Source organism: Oncorhynchus masou, chromosome 13, assembly GCF_036934945.1.
Source record: "Oncorhynchus masou masou isolate Uvic2021 chromosome 13, UVic_Omas_1.1, whole genome shotgun sequence".
NCBI lineage: Eukaryota > Metazoa > Chordata > Actinopteri > Salmoniformes > Salmonidae > Oncorhynchus > Oncorhynchus masou.
In genome coordinates, this window is record NC_088224.1 from 60885772 (window position 1) to 60907212 (window position 21441).

Sequence of the window (21441 nt, forward strand, 5' to 3'; positions counted from 1 at the left end):
TTCCTCTCATCATGCTCCTGGCTCTGACAGTGGAGCGCTGATTCACAAATGTGAAACACCTCAGAAATCTCCAGCCAGGTAAACTGCTTGCAACTGGATCAACAGCACAGCAACAAATACCCACTAAAATGTATATACTACTGCACCATAAGAAGGACTGCACACCACTACCTGTAATAGAGCTCTGTCTGTCTACATCTGCTATATGACGCGTCACCAGGTTCATGTTTTAATAGTTTCACACATCAATGTGTGTGAACCACAAGATTATTCACTGTGTAGTGGTTGACAGTGATCTAAATTGGTCTGGGATACGTAAGGGTGAACAAACTTGAATGGAGAAAAGCCAGAGTCGGGGATCAGGCTCTTTAAAAGGGCTATTAATATAGGTCTAATCCCAGAAAAGGGCTGTGAAAACCTACAGCAGAGCCCTGAGCTGCCACTAAGCCCCGGTGAGCCTGACCTGCAGGAGAGTTCAAGCCCTCGCTAACTCCATCCTCCTCCATGCCATCCTCACAAGAAAAAGTACTGGTTGCCATGGAAACACCGAGGCAAGAGGTCAAAGAGCAAATGTTACACTTATACAAACTTCTCTGTTTGTACTGAATAGACTACGACTTCCATTGACACTTTTTCATTTAAGACAAAGAGAAACCCCAAGAGGAAAAAAGGTTTCGCAAGATGGCAAACTGATTTTCTTGCAATGGGTAGTTCCTCAATTTCTCTCGTTTCCTGGGTGCTAATCAATGCATGTTAGTGAAAATGCCATTTGTTTTGCAGCCGATTTGTGTTCGTGCAAGTGCATAATGCATTAATTTATTATGTTTAAATGCACACCTATGATGACAGTACTTTGTGCATGTCAACTTCTGTGCTTGTTTGTACACGCATGACAGCATCTGCAGAAGTTAGCATCAGAGCCAGAGCGAAGGGGAGGAAGGGGGCGAATACTGGTAGAGTAGTGGTACAGTAGTCTATAACCAAGGGCAGGTACTTTGATTAGTCCTTTTTAGTGAAAACCCTGATCAAAGGAGGAGTCCCATCTTTTAGACCATTGAGATAAATTCATACTTTACTAGACTTCCTGCAATCAAAACAGGTTTATGTATGTGATGCTTAGCATGTTGTTCTCATTTTGCAGTAGATAGTGTGAATGGTGCTGTTCTCTCACACAGCTACCCTAACAAAGCTGACAGTATTGTTTGTGTGCCAGTAACATTCCATCAAAAGATCCTGTGTGGTACTGTGCTCATTCAAAACTAACAAACTGTCTGCATAAAAGCCAGATGCATGTTTATGAAGTCAAACCAATTCTTTATCAAATGGACTTTGACAAAGTTACTTAAATATCTGCTATAGGCTAGCTGTTATTCATAGATGCAAGTCATGAAATGACATGCAGAGGATAATAACAAATGATGGATGTGGTCTTGATGTGGAATTGTGTTTAGGACCTCAAGAAGTCTCTTAATTGAAAAAAAAAAGCATGCACCAGACATCCATGGGAAGGAAGAAATTTCAGTAAATCACCGGTCCTTATGATTATGACTTTTAATGGATCTTATTCACGTGAGTAAACTGCATTGCAAGGGCCACACAGAGTTTATAGAATGTATTATGGAACTTTTATTAATTCAGGTTATTTTCCTGCTGAATGATGGACAAGGGTGTTTGTGACCAAATATATCCAGAAAGTGTAAAAATTCCACTCAAAGAAGAATATATTGTATCCATTATCTTTGATGAAATTAATATTTATTTCCAAATCTGGGTAAATTCACGTTTTTTCCCTTTCTTATCAATATGACAGTAACGAAAACCAGCTATTAGCCAACCCTGATGGATAAGGGTATGGTTTAAAATTTCAAAATAATTTCTCAAGTGATGACTAATCTGGATTAGAGTAATATCGAAACTAGTTAGTTATTTCAACAGAGTTACATTTCAGAACCTAACCAACACACGGAGACAACTTCCTGCCACGAGCGTTTCGCAAGATGAGAACCGAGACAAGGTAACTAGCTAGCTACTGGTAGCGTGAACTAGCTATGAATGACAAATTATTATTAGATAGCTAGCTAAGATAAGATACATTGAAACAAATTAATTACCTGTATAGGGAGTGGCACAATTACGGAAAGCACTTTACGTTTGCTAGAAAAATAGACAGCTAAATTAGCAACGTAGCTAACTAGCGCGAGCCAGCTAACAGTAAAGCTAGCCAGTCCTTGCTCATGTGTTTTGATGCGTGTGTGTGGATTTCAAACCACTGACTGTACTAACTAGCCCGTCTTTGCATAGGCTTTTGTTAGATAACTTAGCTGTGATATTGAAATAAATAGTTACATTGTGTCAACGTTTTCTGAAAATATAAAACAAGTTTAATCGGGCCCGGGCAACATTCATTCACAACAATGTCTCAATCTATCTTCATGAACTGGCTGTGTTGATCGTACCGCGCCCCTCTTTTTTCACGTCGTTTACTTTTTTGTTAAACCCTTCAATTGAAGAATGCCGATACAATAAATACATTGTTCGCACTTACATATCTTTCCCCGCAGGCTTTGTAAAATCCGTATTTTCGTGTCCTCTTCTTCCGCCATGGTCCGACTTGACTGTATCTGTAGCTAGTACATTCAACGTTAGCTATAATATCCGTTTATGAATGCAAGCGAAGGGCCAACCTACTGCAGCGTCACTACGAGCGCTATTGGCCGTACGCTGACATTAGACTAGACTGGAGAGACTTGTGTGAATAGTATTCACTGCACTGACTCTCACAGTTTGTAAAACAAGTGGAAGCTCTGTGCAGGATTCACACCTCAAAAAAGTGTCAAAGATGAGAGGATGCGCCTCCCCCCTCCTCTTTCGGTACCCGACCGACAGACACGGAATGTGCACAGACAATACTTGTAACTTCTGTGCTTGCCATAGGAGCATTTCTTGATATTTTGTTATTTGAAAGTTAATGTTCAGGTCTACTGCTGATATAGTTTTGCAAAGTCGGATAATGTGCTTTTTTTCAGTAATACAGGGAACTGGCTATGTTCACTTCTCTCTTCTCTTTCTTATTTCAAGGTAGTCACAGTTTGGATAATGGATTTCTTATCCAAGACTATTCACAAGGACAGAGGGAATACAGGTATGCACACCTGCCTGCTCAAGGCAAGCAGAAATGATAGTGCCTTGTGCCTGTCAATTCAGGTGCCAATCTTCTTTACACCACTGGAACAGCACCCTAGACCCAACCTTATATTAACTTTAGAAAACCCTAGCCCCAGTCTTATCTTCACTTATTTTTCAAAACTGTAACCCATGTCCTAATAACCCTTAACCTTAGCACCAGTCCATCTTGACCTCAAAACCCTAACCAAACCCTTGTGCCCACTTTATTGCAAGCCCTTTTGAAAACCTTAATCCTAAACCTGATCTTTTTTTCCATATGGGTGATTCCTCATGAAACTAGAAAAAAATATAATGATTTTGGGGATTTTCGCAAAATGTAATCAATAGAAGGGTCCTTTGGAGGAAGGATTGTTAACATATATTTGACATTAATTTGTATCCCTCTTAGACGTAAAGTCCCCTGTTTAGGGGACCTGCATGGTTCTGGTACTGTTCCGACTGACATTTTCACTTAGAAATTGGATCTGTAGATACTAGCTCAAAATGGCATGCATTGAGCGATAACCTTGGTTCCCACGGACACAGTAGTATATTGTCTGCCTGTGTGACGTAGGACATTAAATCTGAAACCACTTGAAGCTCCTACCATTTAATTCGCTCTTCTGACTGTCCATCAACTCCTGGTTGAACCCTACATCACATCCACTGAAAAAGCGCATGCCTGCAATTCTTACATCATAGCGCAGCAGGTGAGAGTGGTTTCATCACTATAGCATATTCAGAGATTGATTTATAGCCATTAATCTTAAATATTCTATAGATTTTAAACAATATTTTTTTTCTGTTTGTCATAGATGGACAAATTTAATATGAAATTAATATAGCTCTATTTGATGTTCACAGCGTTGGGGGCAGGTGTTTTGATCAAGAGAGCCCTTTAGAAAATATGTACATTTTCTCTAACACTAGACAAACAAATATGTATTTTACAGTTATAAGGAAGGTGAAATCTTATAGTAAGAGGTTTTATAATTTGATTATACTACATTTAGAAAGCATACGTCATTTCAAGCCATATTCATACAGTTTTGTTTAATAGGAAATACGTCATATAAAATATTTCATATTTTCCTTATTTGTACTGTGTACTTGAGCTTGTGTCTTCAAAAGTGACTACACCTGAGCAATTTCTAAAAACAATTACCAGAAAGGTGAGATTTTAACCTTTCTTGGGAGTATGATGCATTACTAGATACTGTTTATTGTCCCTCTCATGATTAATAATGACTTTTGGCGATGATGTAAATTACATTTTCGATTACATGTAGTTACTTTACTACTGATGACACTGCCTTGATCAGCCTGTTGCATGCTGACGAGGAACACAATGGCCCAGTCCTAAATGACTTTGTAGAGTGGTGTAACAAATCACACTTGGTCCTCAATACCAACAAGACCAAAGAGATGTGTGTAGACTTAAGGAAGCGTACAACACCTACCTCTGCAACATCTATCAGAGGTCAGATCATAGAGATTGTAGAGAAATACAAATATCTGGGTGTCCTCTTGGACAATAAGCTTCAGTAGAGTAAATGTGCAGACCTGATCTACAAAAAGGGTCAGAGACTGTACTTTCTCAAAAAGCTGGGATCTTTTAATGTTGACTGTGCTATACTGAATCTTTCATTGAGATTATTTAAACCTTTTGTATTGTTTGTTGGTTTGGCAATGCCACTGTCAGCCAGAGAAATATGCTGAGAAGGATTATCACCACAGCAAGCAAGATACTTGGAGTCAAACAGACAGGTCTGGATGAGATCTTTAAGTTCAGGGCCCTCTGCACAAAATCATTTTAGAACAAGCCACCCGAACTTTCAACTAATCCTCTCTGGGTGTAGGTATAGGGCACCCCTCGGCAGGAAAACAGAACTAGACTGTGCCAGGTGTGATATCCCTCCTAAATAGCTCGGGCTAATGTTCCTATCGACCCAGTAAGGCCAGCAGGCTAGTCTCTTTTTATTTTTATGTAACTGTTCTGAAAGTTGTATTGTCAATTTGTTTTCTATTTAAACAACACTTTAAACGTGTACATGACACTGTTTTGGACGAGACTGACTTTATCAAAATGATCCTGTTTACACGTTGTCGTCAATTTTAATACTAGAATAAATGTTTCTGACTAATATCGATGCCACATGGGCTGTTTTCTATCAGAGAAGTAGTTTGCCTTCAGTTGCGCTTTAAATCATACTTGAGAAATAATTAGTTGGAACATTTGTAACATTTTGGCCTTGCCCAGGCCTCGTTTAAGGCTCCATAATGTTTCATCTGTAAGTGATACAATGCAAAAATGTGTGTCATTTGAAGCTTTACCGCTTGCTCTTTAATATGAGTAGTAGTTTGATTTTAATACAAATTATCTTATAATGAAAATATAAAAAATGTGATTAGTCAAATGTTTTTATATAGTGATGAACATAATATACAATACAGACATATCAAAGTTCCAGAGTGGGATGTCTCCTAGTTTTAAAGTTATGGCCCATTTTATTCAGATAAATTGGCATAGCATGCTCCTTTATTTGTATCATTGCACATCCTGCAAATCGGCAGCAGAGGGCAACTGTTTTCACATTCACTCTGTTGGTAATGCTTACATATTGGATTACAACTCCAAAGTAGCAGATATCCCATTCTGGGAATTTTGTGCTTGTAGAGTATGTTATGATCAACAATATATCGAAACATTAGCCAAATCAAAAATGGTATATTTTAAATATTTATAAATGAATGAAAGAAAATTGGTTTTGTAATCAAAATACTACTCATATTGCAGAGCTAGTGGTTTCATATGACAATTTCTGCTTTGTAGCACCTACAGATGAACCATTGAGGCCTGGGTAAATGTCACATTCCAGCTTCAATGAATGATTTATCAATTATGCTTTAAGATGCAAATGTCTAATATGTCAACAAACCTTCCACCAAAGGAACCTTATATAGACTACATTTCATGAAAATCCCCAAAATCATACTCTTCTTTTTGTTCTAATTTTGTGAGGAATCACCCATATGGATGTTTTTATCTATGTGACCACTTACCTCATCATGAAGGAAGTAGATTAGATGACCAGATGCTTGTGTTAGAAGAGGAGACCAGTGTGATTCAATTTGCCATTTCTATAAACCAGAGGAAGTTTCAATGTATAAACCTAACCTGCTTTGCATTTGGTTATGCGGTCCTTATGGGTATCAGCCATGATGACTACTCCATGACTATGCTTTGATTTGCCAAGTGTGTATTATTCATCAATAACTTTATTTAGACTGTGTAGCCAATTGTAGATAGTTAAACTCTCATGGCCTGTAACTCACAGCCACCTCAATGGTTTATCTTCATTAACACAGTCAACTTAATAATTGAAGGAGCAGAGAGCAGTAGTTAAGGTTTATCTAGAAACTGGTAGCATTAGGTAACAAGGGGGTTGCAGAGGAGAAGGTAAGTACTGTACTACCTAATAAACCTGTTACCAGATCGGGGCCAGTTCCGACTCCAGGGGGATGGGGAGAGGGGAACATCTGGATTTTGCTTTGTGTGGGCCAAACTCAAAAATGTTGCTGGGTTTTGTTGAGGGATGATGGGAAAGGAATTAACTTCTCAGATGGGCTGACCCTCAAGGCCACCAAGTGACTTTAGAACTGAATTCAACAGAGCACCAGAGTAAAGACAGTCAGATTTACTAAGCATTTGCACTTTTGCAAACTGCACACTTTTATTTACAGAAGGTAATACAACTGAGAAGTTAGGCAAAACATTTAACACAAAGGTAGAGGAGCATTCAGTAAAGTAAAGAGTAAAAATATTAGATGGCTTAGATTTGTTTTTATTTATATTTGTCTTATGAAAGTAACAGCTGCAAACTGCATCAGTGCAAGGACTTACAAATTATGTCCTCCTGTGTGCTTATTTAATCTAAACAATAGGAGGGTGTGTATGTGTGTGCCATGCATTAATTTGTCCTCTTAATTCGAGAATGTAGCTTAACAGCTCTTCTCGGCTATTCCAGACAGGTTGGTTTGTTTATTTATCTAAATAACCCAAGACACAGGAATATAAAAACAAGCATGTATGTTTTCTTCCTGTCATTATCTACTGGTTGATTAATTATTTATTCCCTCTGACAAACTGCAGTTTGTCAACTTTGTAACACATTCATTTTGATGGTGCATGTGGTAATGACACTACCAGACTATTAAATATGAATGGTAGCCTATACAGTGTAAATATAAATTATTATAAAGTGCAAATAACTGCATAGGTATAGAATATGGACAGCACAATAATTATGAACTAGTCTCAAAGCAAAATAAAGTACAAAAATAAATCACTTTTTTTTTTAAACATGAAAAATTACCTATTTTGTTATAAGTGAAGAAAATTATATTTACATAATGTCAGTTAGGTCCTCATATTCAATATCTGCTTTCCATTGGCAACTTAGATCTGTTTTCTAGGCCCAGGTCAAAAACACTATCAAATAATGTTTTCAAAGTACTTGAGGTGAACTTGATTTAGTTTGGGTCAATTCCTTCGTGTCCATTATTTTGGGCAAATTAACTTAAATCAAACTAACCTACATCAAGCACAGCTTTGAAATCTATTGACATACAGTACCAGTCAAAAGTTTGGACACCTACTCATTCCAGGGTTTTTATTTTTACTATTTTCTATAAATATAGTAAAAATAAAGAAACTCTGGAATGAGTAGCTGTGTCCAAACGTTTGAATGGTACTGTATGTATTTGACTGTAGGTCTGCAACTTACTACATAGGCATATAATCACTTAATACTTATCATTCAGGAGTGAAATAATTTTATGTCTGTAAAGAGGTCTCTTCTTTGCACTGTATGTACTCTTCTCTGACTTGGGCGAGGAGGGAGTGGTTGCCCTAGTAACAGAGTCTCTTTTCAGATATGTAGAAGAAGACTGCCCATAGCTAAAATGACTGTCTGCTCCTGGTGTGGTCATTGGGGCCTTATGGCTGGGTGTCTCTCTACCGATATAGTCTACTTGATTCTGCCTTTTGGACGTGAGGCTTGTCTGATGTTGCGGATTGTGTTCAATGCGCTTTTTAGGCTTTCTATACTGCATCTCTGAAGTGGAAGGCTTTCTGTACTGCATCTCTGAAGGGGAAGGCTTTCTGTACTGCATCTCTGAAGGGGAAGGCTTTCTGTACCGCATCTCTGAAGGGGAAGGAGAAAAGGTGTCGGTGCAGGGGGGTGACATTGGAGTTTTTTGATAGTGTCCATCACTAATTCTAAATGGAATCTCTTTCTCGGGCGCCACTGACATGTAGTCACCTGTGTCCTCCCATTCCTCGTGCTTAGGCTCTATCTTCTCTGTTGAGAACCTGCCTAGTGATCCCTCTGGCACTTTGCTCTCCTTGTCGATGCTATATTGATCCTCCCCTTCCTCTGTTTTGATGATATGCTTTTTCAGATTTAAGCCTAAATCCAAAATTGCTTGGCGTTTTGGGACTGTGGAGTAGTTGTCGCTGCTGTACCCCTTTCCTGCTGTCTCTTGGTGTTTTTTTTCATGGCTCTTCTTGGTTGCGAGGTAGAGGAAGCGCTGGGGGCAGAAGGAGCAACGATACCGCTTCTCTGTGCTGGGGCTGCGGGCACAATTGTCAAAGCAGGAGCCATTTTCCATACAGCTCTTGCATACGTAATCCCTGCTGTCCTCAGCGGTCTCAAAGCTGGCACTGGGGGCTTCGCCGGGGGGACACTGCTTTGCGCAGGTCCGACAGAAAGTTGGGTGACAGCCAATGACATGCGCTCTCAGACCAGATGCCGTTATGAAGGTGCTTGCACAGATGTCGCAGGTGTATGCCGTCTTTGGGCTGGTGTTTCTGAGACGTTGTTTCAGCTCTGTACCCTCGCTGGAGATGCTCTCTTCAGCACTTCTGCATCCTTTATCCAGGTAGTCTTTGCTGGCTCTGGGCACTAATGAGGATGTCATGGAATAGCATAGACGACGTCTCTCTTTTCTGTGTTTGGATCTCAGTTTCTTACTCTTCTTCTTTGGTTTGTAAGAGTAATAGGGACGCCAGAGCCTGTCAGCTGTGTCACGGTCAGTCAGGTCATCACATGGCTCTGGCTCTATGACAGAAGTGACCTCTGTCCTGAAGCGGAGGCTGGAGATCTCCATGCTGCCCTCTGTAGGCTGGCCCTGGTCCCAACACCTCTCCTCTACCTGGTTCCCGCTGCTTCTTTTCCTCTTCCTGGGGAACAGCTTGGAGCCCTTGATCCTTCGGCGAATGATTGCCTCATTGCCAATTTTCACTGTGATCTGGCAGAGGGGTAGAACGTGACCATCCACGGAGGGACCTGGACATGCAGGCTTGGCAATGTATGTTTCAGTTCCCCCCCCTCCAGTCTTGCTAGTGACCAGGCTCTCAGCCCCTGGCAGAAAAAGCTGACTGGTCATGGCTTCAATTCTCTGAGCTGCAGCTGAGAGCTCACATAGCCTGTTCAGAGAGCTGGGTGGGTTAATTTTTAGGATTGGTAGATTGTGACTGTTGCCCTCCTGGTTCTTAAACCTTTGGAATGCGGCACCATCTCCATAGTCCATTGCAGGGGACTCCCCACCTGCCTGCATTATGGCCAAGGGGGTTGAATAGCTATATGGAGGCCCATTATGCTCAGAGTGAGAGGCCTGTTTTCCTGTGCCTGCATCTTGGTCTACATCTTGGTCACAGGGCTGATCAAAACTGATGCGTGGCATTACTGATGCCACAACTTTTGGAGTGGCCATGAATGTCACAGGCATTGAGAATATAGCAGCATCTTGGTTACTCATAGCACCACCATCATCAAATGAAGGGATGGGAGAGCTGCAGCCCAGCGGGGCCTGCTCACTGCCCTCCAGCTCCTCTGAATAGGTCTGACTGTAAGTCTTGTACCGTCTCTTTCTAAATTTCATAGGCAGAAGCCTGTAGAGTTTGATGGGGTAAACACTGCCCTTAAATCCTCCATTTGCTGACTTCTTACTCACAGACAATCTGGGATCGATTCCGTGGAAGGCCTTCTGGTGGTTCTTTAGGATGTAGTAGGTCATGAAGGTCTCTAAGCAGAAGATGCACTGGTAGCGGCGCTCTCCTGTGTGCCAGATCTCGTGTTTGGTGCGATACTCGGCTAGGGCAAACACTTTATTGCAGTAGTGACAGGGGTATGCCCTCTGCCAGGAGTGAACATTCTCGTGGCGCTTCAGACTGGAGACGGTCACATATGCCCGTTTACACACACTGCAGTTATAGACCCTCTGGCCTCCACTAGGTTTCACTAACTTATCTACAGCCTGCAGTGTTTTTGACTTGGGGTTCATTTGGAGGCTGGTTGGAGGGAAAGGGTCAGGAAGTTCAGTAGGAGATAACTGGACATTAGTTACTGTATTGTTCGTGCTTGGCATGCTGTCTGAATGATGGTCTGCCCCGGCCTCTTTGCCTTGGGGCTCGTGTTCAGGCGAGCCCCTCTGTGATTTTGTGCACACCGTCTCGTGGTTCCGCAACCGCTTCAAATGCATGAACTTCCTGCGACAAAATTTGCAAAACAAATGACTGACAAACCTTTTTTTGTGCATTTCTGTGTGTACGGTGAGAAGTGCTTTATTGGTGAATATCTCTGGACAGTGCTCACAGCTGTAGATCGATATGCTATCATCTGTGTAGGCTGAAAGTGGAGGTGGGTCCAGCTCCCTGTAGCCATTATCAATGGCTAGAGGCAGCTCATTGGTCCTGCTTGTCTGCGGGTATAATGACGGGGGTGACGTTCCCACATGTTGTACAATGGGCTTAATTAATGTCGGGCTGCTTCCAGTTGGATGCACAGGTTCATGTGCTACAGCCGGTGTTTGAGGTGTGCTTTTACTCAAGGCGGCTCGCAGTCTGTGACGCTTTTTGAGTGGGCCACTGTTTCTGCTGGCCAGTTGTCTTGGTTGGGACTGTGTGGGCTTGGTGCCCTTCTTGTTGTCTTCCTGGTTGCCATCCCTGTGCTCAGGGTCCCATGGTCCCTGGCTAATGACTGCGTAGGAGTGCTCTGACAGCGCCTGCATGGGCTCATTGTCCACTGCGAGGGGGCAGGGGGCAGGGCAGCCCGCTGGGGTCTGTCCAAGATCAGGTGATGGCCTCTCCCCCCTGTGCAGGTTTAGTGGGGTGAAGAGGTTGTTCCCAGGACCCACCTCAGTGATAGAGAAAGCATTGGTGATCCTCGGGCCTCTAGCACTGTCTGGTTCCTCTGGCCTGGAGGTCTCTTTCTTTGCTTTACGAGGCCCTTGGGCCTTACTACGGCCTGTGGTCTTAACAGGGTTGGTTGAGGTCTGGATCTGTGGCCCACCTGAGTCCTGCCTGTCTTGTTCCACTAGTTTCTCTAAGAAGGGAATCCCCAGTCTTTTTCCAGCTGCCATCAGGCATCTAGTGTCCTCTGTGCTAGGTGATGTTGTAACCTTAGAACAGTAGAGGAGGTTGAGGATGCTGGCGAACACCTCAGACCTCAGGTCCATGAGCTCCAGCACCTGGCTGGAAGTCCACACCTCAGTGGAGGTGAAGGCGCTGCGGAAGTATCCGCTGCAGGCAGCCAGGATGTTCCGGTGGGCCCGGAACTTTACATCCTCCACCACGATGGTGACATCACAGAAGAGGCCTTGGGAGCGCTGCTCATTGAGCCTGCTGAGGAGTGCCTGAGGATGGGAGCTGTCCATCAAGCCCTGGGTGCAGGGAGACGTCACGGTCATCTGCATAGAGGACATAAAGGAAATTTCAAATTGGTTTCGAAACATTGTTAACCCATTTCTTATAGTCACAATGAATAATATGTACACGTCATTACATTTGTACCAACTGAGTCCCATGTGGCTCAGTTGGTAGAGCATGGCGCTTGCGACGTCATGATTGTGGGCTCGATTCCCACGGGGGACAAGTATGAAAATACATGCACTCACTACTGTAAATTGCTTTGGATGAGTGTCGGCTAAATGACTAATGTAAAAATTACTAAATTGTCATTCTGGAATTTAAGAAAAACATATGAAAGGGGTACATACTTTTTCTGATGTGGAATTAGAAATTGTGTTATTTATTCTGTGTTAGATTCTTTAGTTTTCAAAATATTAGTTGGGTATAATTGTGCAAACAATAACATTTCCTTTCATACAGAGATAATCTAAGGTATATGGTTTATGTTACTTTGATTAAGCATGGGCTGGATTTGGCAGTAATGCCCTTATAGAAATCAAGTGGAATGTGTGAGTTTTATAAGAAAGCCATCCAGCTCTTACTTTGTCACACTAGATGGCAGCAAAGTTTAAGGAGATGATGCTGGTATACCATATCTTGAACAACTGTAGGCCCTATCTTATTTTCCACAAGCCTATTTAAATAGATTAACCAGAACAATGCTTAGTTCTCATGAGAATATACTAATGTAATATTTACTCAGTGAAAAGTAACAACAGTACAAAAATGTCCTATTGACATTACCCTTACAAAATGTTTACAATGCTGTACATGAAGAATTTCTGATGATTCTCTGTTGGAAAAAACAGCATAGACCATACATTGGAAAAAATGTGTACACCTGGAAATGAGCACTCACCATTGTCTGAAAACCAATTCAATTAAACTCCTTGCTTTCAGATATTTCTATTTTACATTTCTGAATATTTGCCTCGTATGTAATAGAACTACACTGAAAATATAAGCGCAACATGTTAAATGTTGGTTTCATGAGCTGAAAAGATCCCAGAAATGTTCCATACGCACGAAAAGCATATTGCTCTCATTTTGTGGACACATTTGTTTACATCCCTATTAGTGAGCGTTTCTCCTTTGCCAAGGAAATCATCCACCTGACAGGTGTTGCATATTAAGAAGCTGATTAAACAGCATGATCATTACACAGGTGCAACCTGTGCTGGGGACAATAAAAATAAACTCTAAAATGTGCAGTTTTGTCACACAACACAATGCCACAGATGTCTCAAGTTGAGGGAGCGTGCAATTGGCATGCTGACTGCAGGAATGTCCATCAGAGCTGTTGCCAGAGAATTTAATGTTAATTTCTCTACCATAACATTGTTTTAGAGAATTTGGCTATATTTCCCACAGCCTCACAACCACAGACCACATGTAACAACGGCAGCCAGCTTCTTCAACTGCAGGGTCGTCTGAGACCAGCCACCCGGACAGCTGATGAAACTGTGGGTTTGCACAACCAAATAATTTCTGCACAAACTGTCTCATCACCAGGTTCATAACTGACTTCAGTGTGCAAATGATCACTGGTGGGGTTATGGTATGGGCAGGCATAAGCTACCGACAACAAACACAATTGCATTTTATTGATGGCAATTTGAATGCACAGAGATACCGTGACAAGATCCTGAAGCCCATTGTCGTGCCGTTCATCCGCCGCCATCATCTTAAGTTTCAACATGATGATGCACAGCCCCATGTCACAAGGATCTGTATACAATTCCTGGAAGCTGAAAATATCCCAGTTCTTACATGGCTTGCATACCCATGGAGCATGTTTGGGATGCTCTGGATCAACATGTACGACATTGTGTTCCAGTTCCCAACCAATATCCAGCAACTTCGCACAGCCATTGAAGAGGTGTGGGACAACATTCCACAGTCCTCAATCAACAGCCTGATGCAGAGCAAAGGAGATGTGCCGCGCTGCATGAGGTAAATGGTGGTCACACTAGATACTGACTGGTTTTCTGATCCACGCACCAACTTTTTAAAACTTTAATAAGGTAACCAACAGATGCATATCTGTATTCCCAGTCATGTGAAATCCTTAGATTAGGGCCTAATCATTTTTTAAATGTTTTATTTTAATTTGACTGATTTCCTTATGACCTGTAACTCAGTCAAAACTTTGAAATTGTTGCATGTTGCATTTATATTTTTGTTAAATATATATTTGTGAATCTATTCCTGAAGACGTATGGCTTTCTGGAGACTCTTCTCTGTTTCGTTGTTTCCTAATCTGGTGAGGCACATTAGGCTACTTAACGCAGAAAGACTACAGTCTGGAGGCTGCCACACTAAACATGCGCCAGTCAAGTGCCTGAAGAAAAATTACTTGTACCTGGCAAGTGATACATCTGGTGGAGTGGAAACTAGAATGAGGACAAACGTGATTCACCCAGGATGTGGAGTCGCTCTTTCTGCTTCAGTGAAACGTTCAATGCCACTCCAGGTCACCAGCCATGCTAGAGTCATTGCCCTTACTGGCTGGTAGGTACATCAGCATAATTCATACTGAAGGCTCAGGTTAATGGCAGTAAATGAGATGGTAAGATTGCCTCACCTGACTCATTCGCCCTTTCTGCCCCTAGCGTTAGTTCATTATTCATAAGCACTGTAGGATTGTTTTGACTGCTCTCACCCACACACAGCTGAGACAGAGCTGAGACAGAGCTAATACAATTACAGGAATAGTTAACCAACGCCCTATAATTGAAACGGGTCCGCTGCACTGGGCTACGGAGCCACTGTAGTGGAACGACCACAATGTTGACCATTTTAGCTCTTTTCAGTGTAGAATTCAGTTGCTAATCCAGTCCCTAATCGCACATTCATGGCGCGCACATACGGCTTACACAAACACGCCATCTGCTTCACTATATCTATAGACATCTGTAGAGCATTCCCACTGGGCACACACTGGTTGAATCAACGTTGTTTCCACGTCATTTCAATGAAATTACATGGGACCAATGTGGAATCAGATGTTGAATTGGAGTCTGTGCCCAGTGGGTTGTTTTATGTCTTGTGTAACGTCTTCCGATGCTTTTGCATGTGGTTCAGGGCGATTTGAATATCTCTTGTCTTTCTGTCTAACCTAAGAGGACATTAAATAGCACAGCACTTCCTGTGTGTTCCTCCCAGGGGAGTGGGCCTATGTCACTGTGTGGACTGGTCTGAGGCAACACTTCTGTCAACCTAAGCATCATCTTGTGTAAAAGCCTATCTGCAAAGGCAAGTAGCTTCTGAAGTTAGAGGTAGGCTATATTTAGGCTATCAGCATTTCTTTTTGACTTTGTTTGCATGACTATTAATGATTATGCCTATATGCTGCTGAAGCCTAGGCAACATAGTTCTATTTTTATTAGCATCCCGTGATTTTTGTCCCTGACTTCTATTCAAAGAGGTCTCTGGAAACATGTTTATTTTAAGATCAGCGTCACAACATACTTCCTAATGCAAAATGTCTTCTTTCCCGGTCTGACATCAAAGATGCAATCCCTGATGTCCGGCAGAGGTGCTTTGGAGCGCACCACAGCTTTGCTTACAGAGAGAACAAGGCTATCTGATGGTATAGGTCTGCTCTGCAATTGTGGCATTGTTGTTATGCATATAGTAGGGCAGGTTATAAATGTGTACTACCAAATGCTGATACTGTAATTTTCCATGGCAAAGCGGCCATTTTCTATAGTCTACTTTATCCTTGTTGAAGGTGAGCTGTTGGGGTAGGTTAAAATGGCTGCCCGTTTATGGGGTACCATTTGTCCCTGCTCCAGATTGCCATTAGACCATGATGTTGAGATGAGACCACCTCTTCGTAGCAAAAATATCATTTTCCATATACCCTTAGTTGAAAACTGCCCTAGAGTCATCCCTATCGCACCCAAGTGCTTGTTCAACTACATTACATCTACGTGTTTTAATATTGAAACTGTACTCATTTTTAGTCTCTATATTTCAACTGACTGTCCTAAGCATCACATTCTACATATTACTCAGAAAAGGCAGGGAAGAACAAATAACCTAATGACAGAGGTTAGATTTACATAATTGCACAGCAATAAACCATACATTCCGCCCCAGGCCATAAACACTAATATGACTTAAAATGTCCGTATTGAAACATAAAAATGCGTAGTCACTTATTATTAAAGTGATCAAGCACACTTGAAGAAAAATAAATCTTAATAAAATATATATTTTTGCTCATGTTTTCTCTAGGTGCCACGATTACAATATGGCTGGCAGCAGACAGAGAAGAGAAGCCTTGCGTATCGCTGGGAAACACAGCCTCCTGCCTCCCCGTCTGACAGGCCTATGTTGTCATGGCAACATGCTGTGGCGCAGCACTTATTGGGATTCAGATTCAGACGGATGGTGGGGCTGGTGGGCGACTGCATTAGCCGTCCGGGGATTTGGTTTGGTCCTTCCTTGCAGCGAGCCCTGCCTGTCTGAGAGCCACAGCACCGCAGAGCTCCCAGGCTCCAACACCACCGCATTGGAGGCTCGCCGCCCTTTGTTTCCACTCTGGATATGTGTCAGTGTGTGTGTGTGAGTCTGCAGCAGAAATGCAGCAGCCGATGGACTTTTCTATCTTCTGCTTATGGCAGGCGATGTGCTTCAGCCTTGATGCGGATTTCCCCTGGTTTGTGCCGCTTTCCTTGTATTTTCATCTGGAAATTGCCCGCATATCTGCGGTTTCAGTTGATTCTTTTCAATAAGGGCTGATATGACCAATTTTCTCTCATCTTGATGTGCTTTACTCTGTTCACACATTGAGCGGAAATTTTTGAATTTGTCATGAACGGTTGTCTCTTTGCCACACCCTAGTTCACTGTGCCTTAGAATATCATGCGATATGCATTTCAAACCCTTAAAAATTAAAATTCCCTAATTTCTGTGATCCACAAGGCGAGAACAAAACTGTCTTGAATACAAGCTGTCTAGTCAAACAAAGAGCGAAAATGGCATAGCAGAACCCAGTCAAGCCACCCCATGCAATATGTGTATTTCCGTTAAAGATCGATTGTAGATTGGTTGGAAACGTGCAGAACATACCTTTGCGAATCAGATAAAATGACACAGGAGGCGAACAGCTGACACAGAAGGCGAACAGCCAAAAACATTACGCAGCGTCCTTCCACTATAGTCCATATTCTCTACCGTACAGGAAAAAAAACTTTTGTGAAAGGAAGGCGAAAGTAGGCACTTTTTTTTCTAGACTCGTCGCTGCTCAGTGGTGCCGTTGGAGGCAGAGCTTTCGCTGTTGTCTTTCTTTCCTCCTCTCCCTCTCTCATTCCCTCCCTCTCTCTTTCTACGCTGCTTACTCTGCTTCAACGTCCTTCGTCTCTCCCTAGGTCCTGGTCGAGTACTCCCGCAGTCTCCTCTTCCACCCAGTCCTGTCCTGGCTTGCCCCAGCTCTCAGACCATTGACCACAGGATTCCCACATTGAAGTTTAAAAATAGCTAGACTGGACTATGGGTCTGTCTGCTGCCTCTGTGCTGCCCGGGCAACTGAAGCCCAGCGTCATCTACTTTGCAGTCGCCAAGCAGGAAACGGCAACTTTATTAATCATGGCTGAGGACGGTAAGAGAGAGTGGCTTAGTGCTACATCACACAGCACTACGCCGTGCTGCACAGATCACAGAGAAAAGACCTAGGTTGCATGCCTGCTACCGGGGTTACGGCGATACAACTTCAACCATACCACAAAGTGCACCCACAATCACATTTCTGCTCAACTTCTACACCATTCATACTGTATATCACAGTCCAAAAGGGAAGCTGGATCTGTAGCTCACTTTCAAACACAGTCACATCACGCTCTCCATCTGTCTCATGCCTATGCACACATGCACTTTCTCTTTGTGTGTGCTATTGTGTACACTCAACCCTCTCTCACTCTTTGTCAGCACATCTGTGTGCATTGCCTCATGAACATAAGCCTACAAAGCTTGTTTGTATATAGCAGCATAATCAATGAGATCTGTGACTATATGGTTTATTTCTCTCATCTACTTCTGCACTTTCAAAGTGAGAGAGAAAAATGGATGTAGAAGAGAGCAGGGGGAGAGGAGGACCGTCATCTTTGTGGAGGCTGCTGATGGATAGGAACACAGAGGGATGCCTCAGCACTGCAGAGTGCAGGAGGGAGGGGCTAAACCAGGCAGGCAGGGAAATGCTAGCCCCACCAGCTGCTGTAGATGCACACAGTTGCTTTATGCGTATGAAGGCGGAGGGGTTTTATTACAAGTGTTTTTGAATTTGCAAACGTGTCTTTGCTTTCTTTCCGGGGTCAGGGATGAGGCTTCTGCACCCGGGTGTGACATCCATGCACATTTTACATTTACTTGGTCTCACAGAACAGATTTGCCTCATGAAATGCATGGAAGACATTTGTTGTGCACTTTCTACCAGTGTTCCTTCAGCTTATCATGAAAATCCCCATGCCTCTGTCCCGTCCTGCTTTCTCTCTACTCTGCTCATTACTAGTGGTTGTGATCGAGACGCACACAATTAACCACAAGCTCAGCTGTCTGCCAGCTATTTCTGGTGCAGGCCTACCCGGCTTGATTGTTGACATTACCTGAGTGCGATCAAGGCCCCGGTCTGCTTGCATTTGCCTGGGTAAGCAGTACACCAGCCTGGAGCACGCCAGTCCTCACACTTCTGTAAGCTGCTGCACTTTGGCATGACCTTGTTGCTGTGGCAACCTTTGAAGAAAACAGTGCTACCTTAACAGCATGGTATGAAACAGTAAAGGTTGCGAACCTTACACATTCTGGGAGGGAGCCTCTTAAAGCCAAAGGAAATATGATTTGACATGTTTGAGTGGCCACTATCATGCCTTTATCTCAGTTTTTTCCTCTGGTGTCTTTCCGTTCTCTTCCTTCAGTGTTAAGACGTTCCTGCTATATATGGTTAATGGTCTTGCCTGCTTCCTCCCCACTTTTCCTGTATTTGTAGTCTTGCCTGCACAATCGATTTCCACTGGTGCACTGCAGGGGAACTCAACATCCCAAAACAAATAATAAGTCTAGCCCTCCTTTACCATCCATGATTTTTTAATTATTTTTTTACAGTTTTGAGAATTGCAAATTAAGTGCCTGCAGTACCTACTGTTTGTCTCAATTACCACAACTCCTCTCCCACAGTTAGTACTTTGAATGTCTTGCAAACAAAGAATACATCAAGAGCGGTTGAAATTTGAACAAATCATTTGGACAAATTTATATTGCTATGAACACATGATTATTTGTGGATATTAAAATGATCCAACCTGTTGATTCATTGTTGCCATTCTCTGGGATGAATTCTTCTTTCACTCTTGAATAATTGCTTGTAGATTCATCCCTGTCAGACAGATCACATATCAACAATGTTTGATGTGACTTTACCATTTACTTTCAACATTTCATTTAGTTTTAATAGAAATTGTCAAGATATTCCTTCTGACATCCTCTTTTTTTTGGCACACACACAACTGTTTTACAGCTGGGATATTTTCAAAACCACAACAAAAGACATGCCTTTACTGCCTCAGTCTGTCCGGAGCCACTTGCAGAGTCCAGCTAGAGAGTAGACTAGAGGAACATTGATCGGCAGGGAAACAGAGCCCATAGCGCAAGCCTGACTAGGCCTTGTTCTCTCAACACACACACAGCGTATATAAACACTGATCCTCATTATTGTTGCGCTGGCACATCCAACTCACACATGCTCAGTAGCCGACTAACATGTTTATTCCCTGATGGTCCTACAGGCCCTTTTGCTATCGCTATGGAAGTGAGCAGTCCCTCTGGAGAGAGAGAGTGTAGGAAAGAGAGTTGTTGCTAGCCAGCTCCAGGCCTGCTCTCTCTCTGCCTAGCCATATAATTTACCTTCCGCCTTCTCCTGTTTACTGGTGGCTGGTTGCCTGTGTGTGTGTCTGTGCCCAGCCTGGGCACACAAATTCTCCCTCCAGTCCACTCCTGAGACACTGCCCGTCTGGAGGCCGATGAGGCGCTGACACTGCTGCGTCACTCCTGCTGCATCACTGACCCACAAAGAGGAGAGGAGGACATGGGGGGTGGTGGGAATGTGTTGCAAGGGATAAACGAAAGAGAGTGAGCTCTGCCCAAACATATAAATAGAGAGAAAGTGAGGCTTCTGGGCTGGTCGGCTGTCGCAGGCCTAGCCACTGTGCTATTCAGGAAGTGGAGCCAGAGACAGATATTTTGTTACGTAATGAATATTTTTCCTCCCAGACCCAGCTGAGGAGGCGGTGTTTAGCGAATCTGACTCAGGCTAATAATAGAGCTCAGTACCAGTGAGGGCCGTGTGTGTGCGGGAATCTGATCCATTTCACCCCCCGAAGTGAGGTATTTGGACAAGATTGAATGATTAGTCGATTTTTACAACTTAAAAGACACGTTTTTAAACAATAATACATTAAAAACTATCCATCGTGTCCTTTGTAATGTTGCAATGTAAAGACATTTAAAAAAAAATATATATATATAAACATGTTCTGTTTTACATGACTCTCCTCTTATGATGTAAAGGGTGAGTATGAGTTAGTTTATTTAAACAAATGAAGTGGGGTTATGTGGCCTATCTTTCTGATTATACTACTAAAATGTTTGCTCTTAAAAAAATTCCCCTTTCCTCAAACTTCCCTTGCACTTGGAGGGTTCACACATTTTTCTCTGATACATGCGCTTACCTTCAAACTCATACCAGTGTGGTTACAGTTCAACAGCAGGATTAAGTTTGTCTGATTGATAGCACTTGTTTTGCACACGTCACCTTTGTTTTACTTGATCTACATCCTGAAGTACGGATGTGTATTTCTCTGCCACTTTGCTCCCTCTGCTGGCTAGTGTTTGTATCAGGTCCCCCCTCCTCACACAGCTCCTTCAGTGCAGTTAGTTTTCAGCAGAGGGCGTAGGAACGCTAAATCGGTCATCAAACAGGAAACATCTCCAGCATTACGTCTGACCCATGAGCTCATTATAAGTAGCTGAATCTGTTTTAGCCTACTCTTTATTATAACATGCATGCACGTAACAATATGTTTAATACAATTTAAAACACCATACTAATGTGTTCTTACTGTTATTGAGTGTGATAAAGATTGGACACTTTACCAAGTATCTAATTTCAACTGAAGAACACGACCCACAGTCACACCCAGAGAGTATAATAAACACCTCAACAATTCCATTGCAACATGCATTCATTCAGTAATAGTATGGCTTTACTTGTAAACAGTGCATATAACATACTGGATTAGAACTCAAATGCAATAACAAAAACCAAGACTAAATTAATTTAATGTTATTTTTTCAAAGGAAGCCTACAGCATTTGGCACTTTTTTTATTTTTGCAGAGAGAATAAACAAGCTCGGAAATACACATTTACAACATAAATCAATCAATAGTACATTTTAAACACAGAGACACAACACACAGTTCAAATGCATAAATAACTCCTTGTGCTAATGGCAGAGAAAGTTATATT

The 21441-nt window shown here is 42.4% G+C and overlaps 2 protein-coding genes and 1 long non-coding RNA gene across 3 annotated transcripts in view; 1 reads left to right on the top strand and 2 right to left on the bottom strand.

Moving 5' to 3' along the window:
* LOC135552756 (ras GTPase-activating protein 2-like) overlaps window positions 1–2772 on the bottom strand; it is a 48984-nt gene extending 46212 nt beyond the window's left edge. Inside the window, exon 1 of the mRNA XM_064984581.1 lies at window positions 2546–2772. Within this exon, the coding sequence (XP_064840653.1) occupies window positions 2546–2603 (58 nt within the window). The 5' untranslated portion in view covers window positions 2604–2772. The remainder of the gene's footprint in view (window positions 1–2545) is intronic.
* On the top strand, window positions 1944–16675 carry LOC135552766 (uncharacterized). The gene is made up of 3 exons (XR_010457497.1): window positions 1944–2014; window positions 3079–3142; window positions 16160–16675. It is a non-coding gene; the product is annotated as an uncharacterized LOC135552766 (long non-coding RNA).
* On the bottom strand, window positions 6864–20140 carry LOC135552754 (zinc finger and BTB domain-containing protein 38-like). The gene is given in 4 exon segments (XM_064984575.1): window positions 6864–11916; window positions 18526–18602; window positions 18605–19292; window positions 19820–20140. Coding segments are annotated over 3 exon segments (4050 nt in total). The 5' UTR covers window positions 18633–19292; window positions 19820–20140; the 3' UTR covers window positions 6864–7971.
* Between the last annotated feature and the right edge of the window lie 1301 nt (window positions 20141–21441).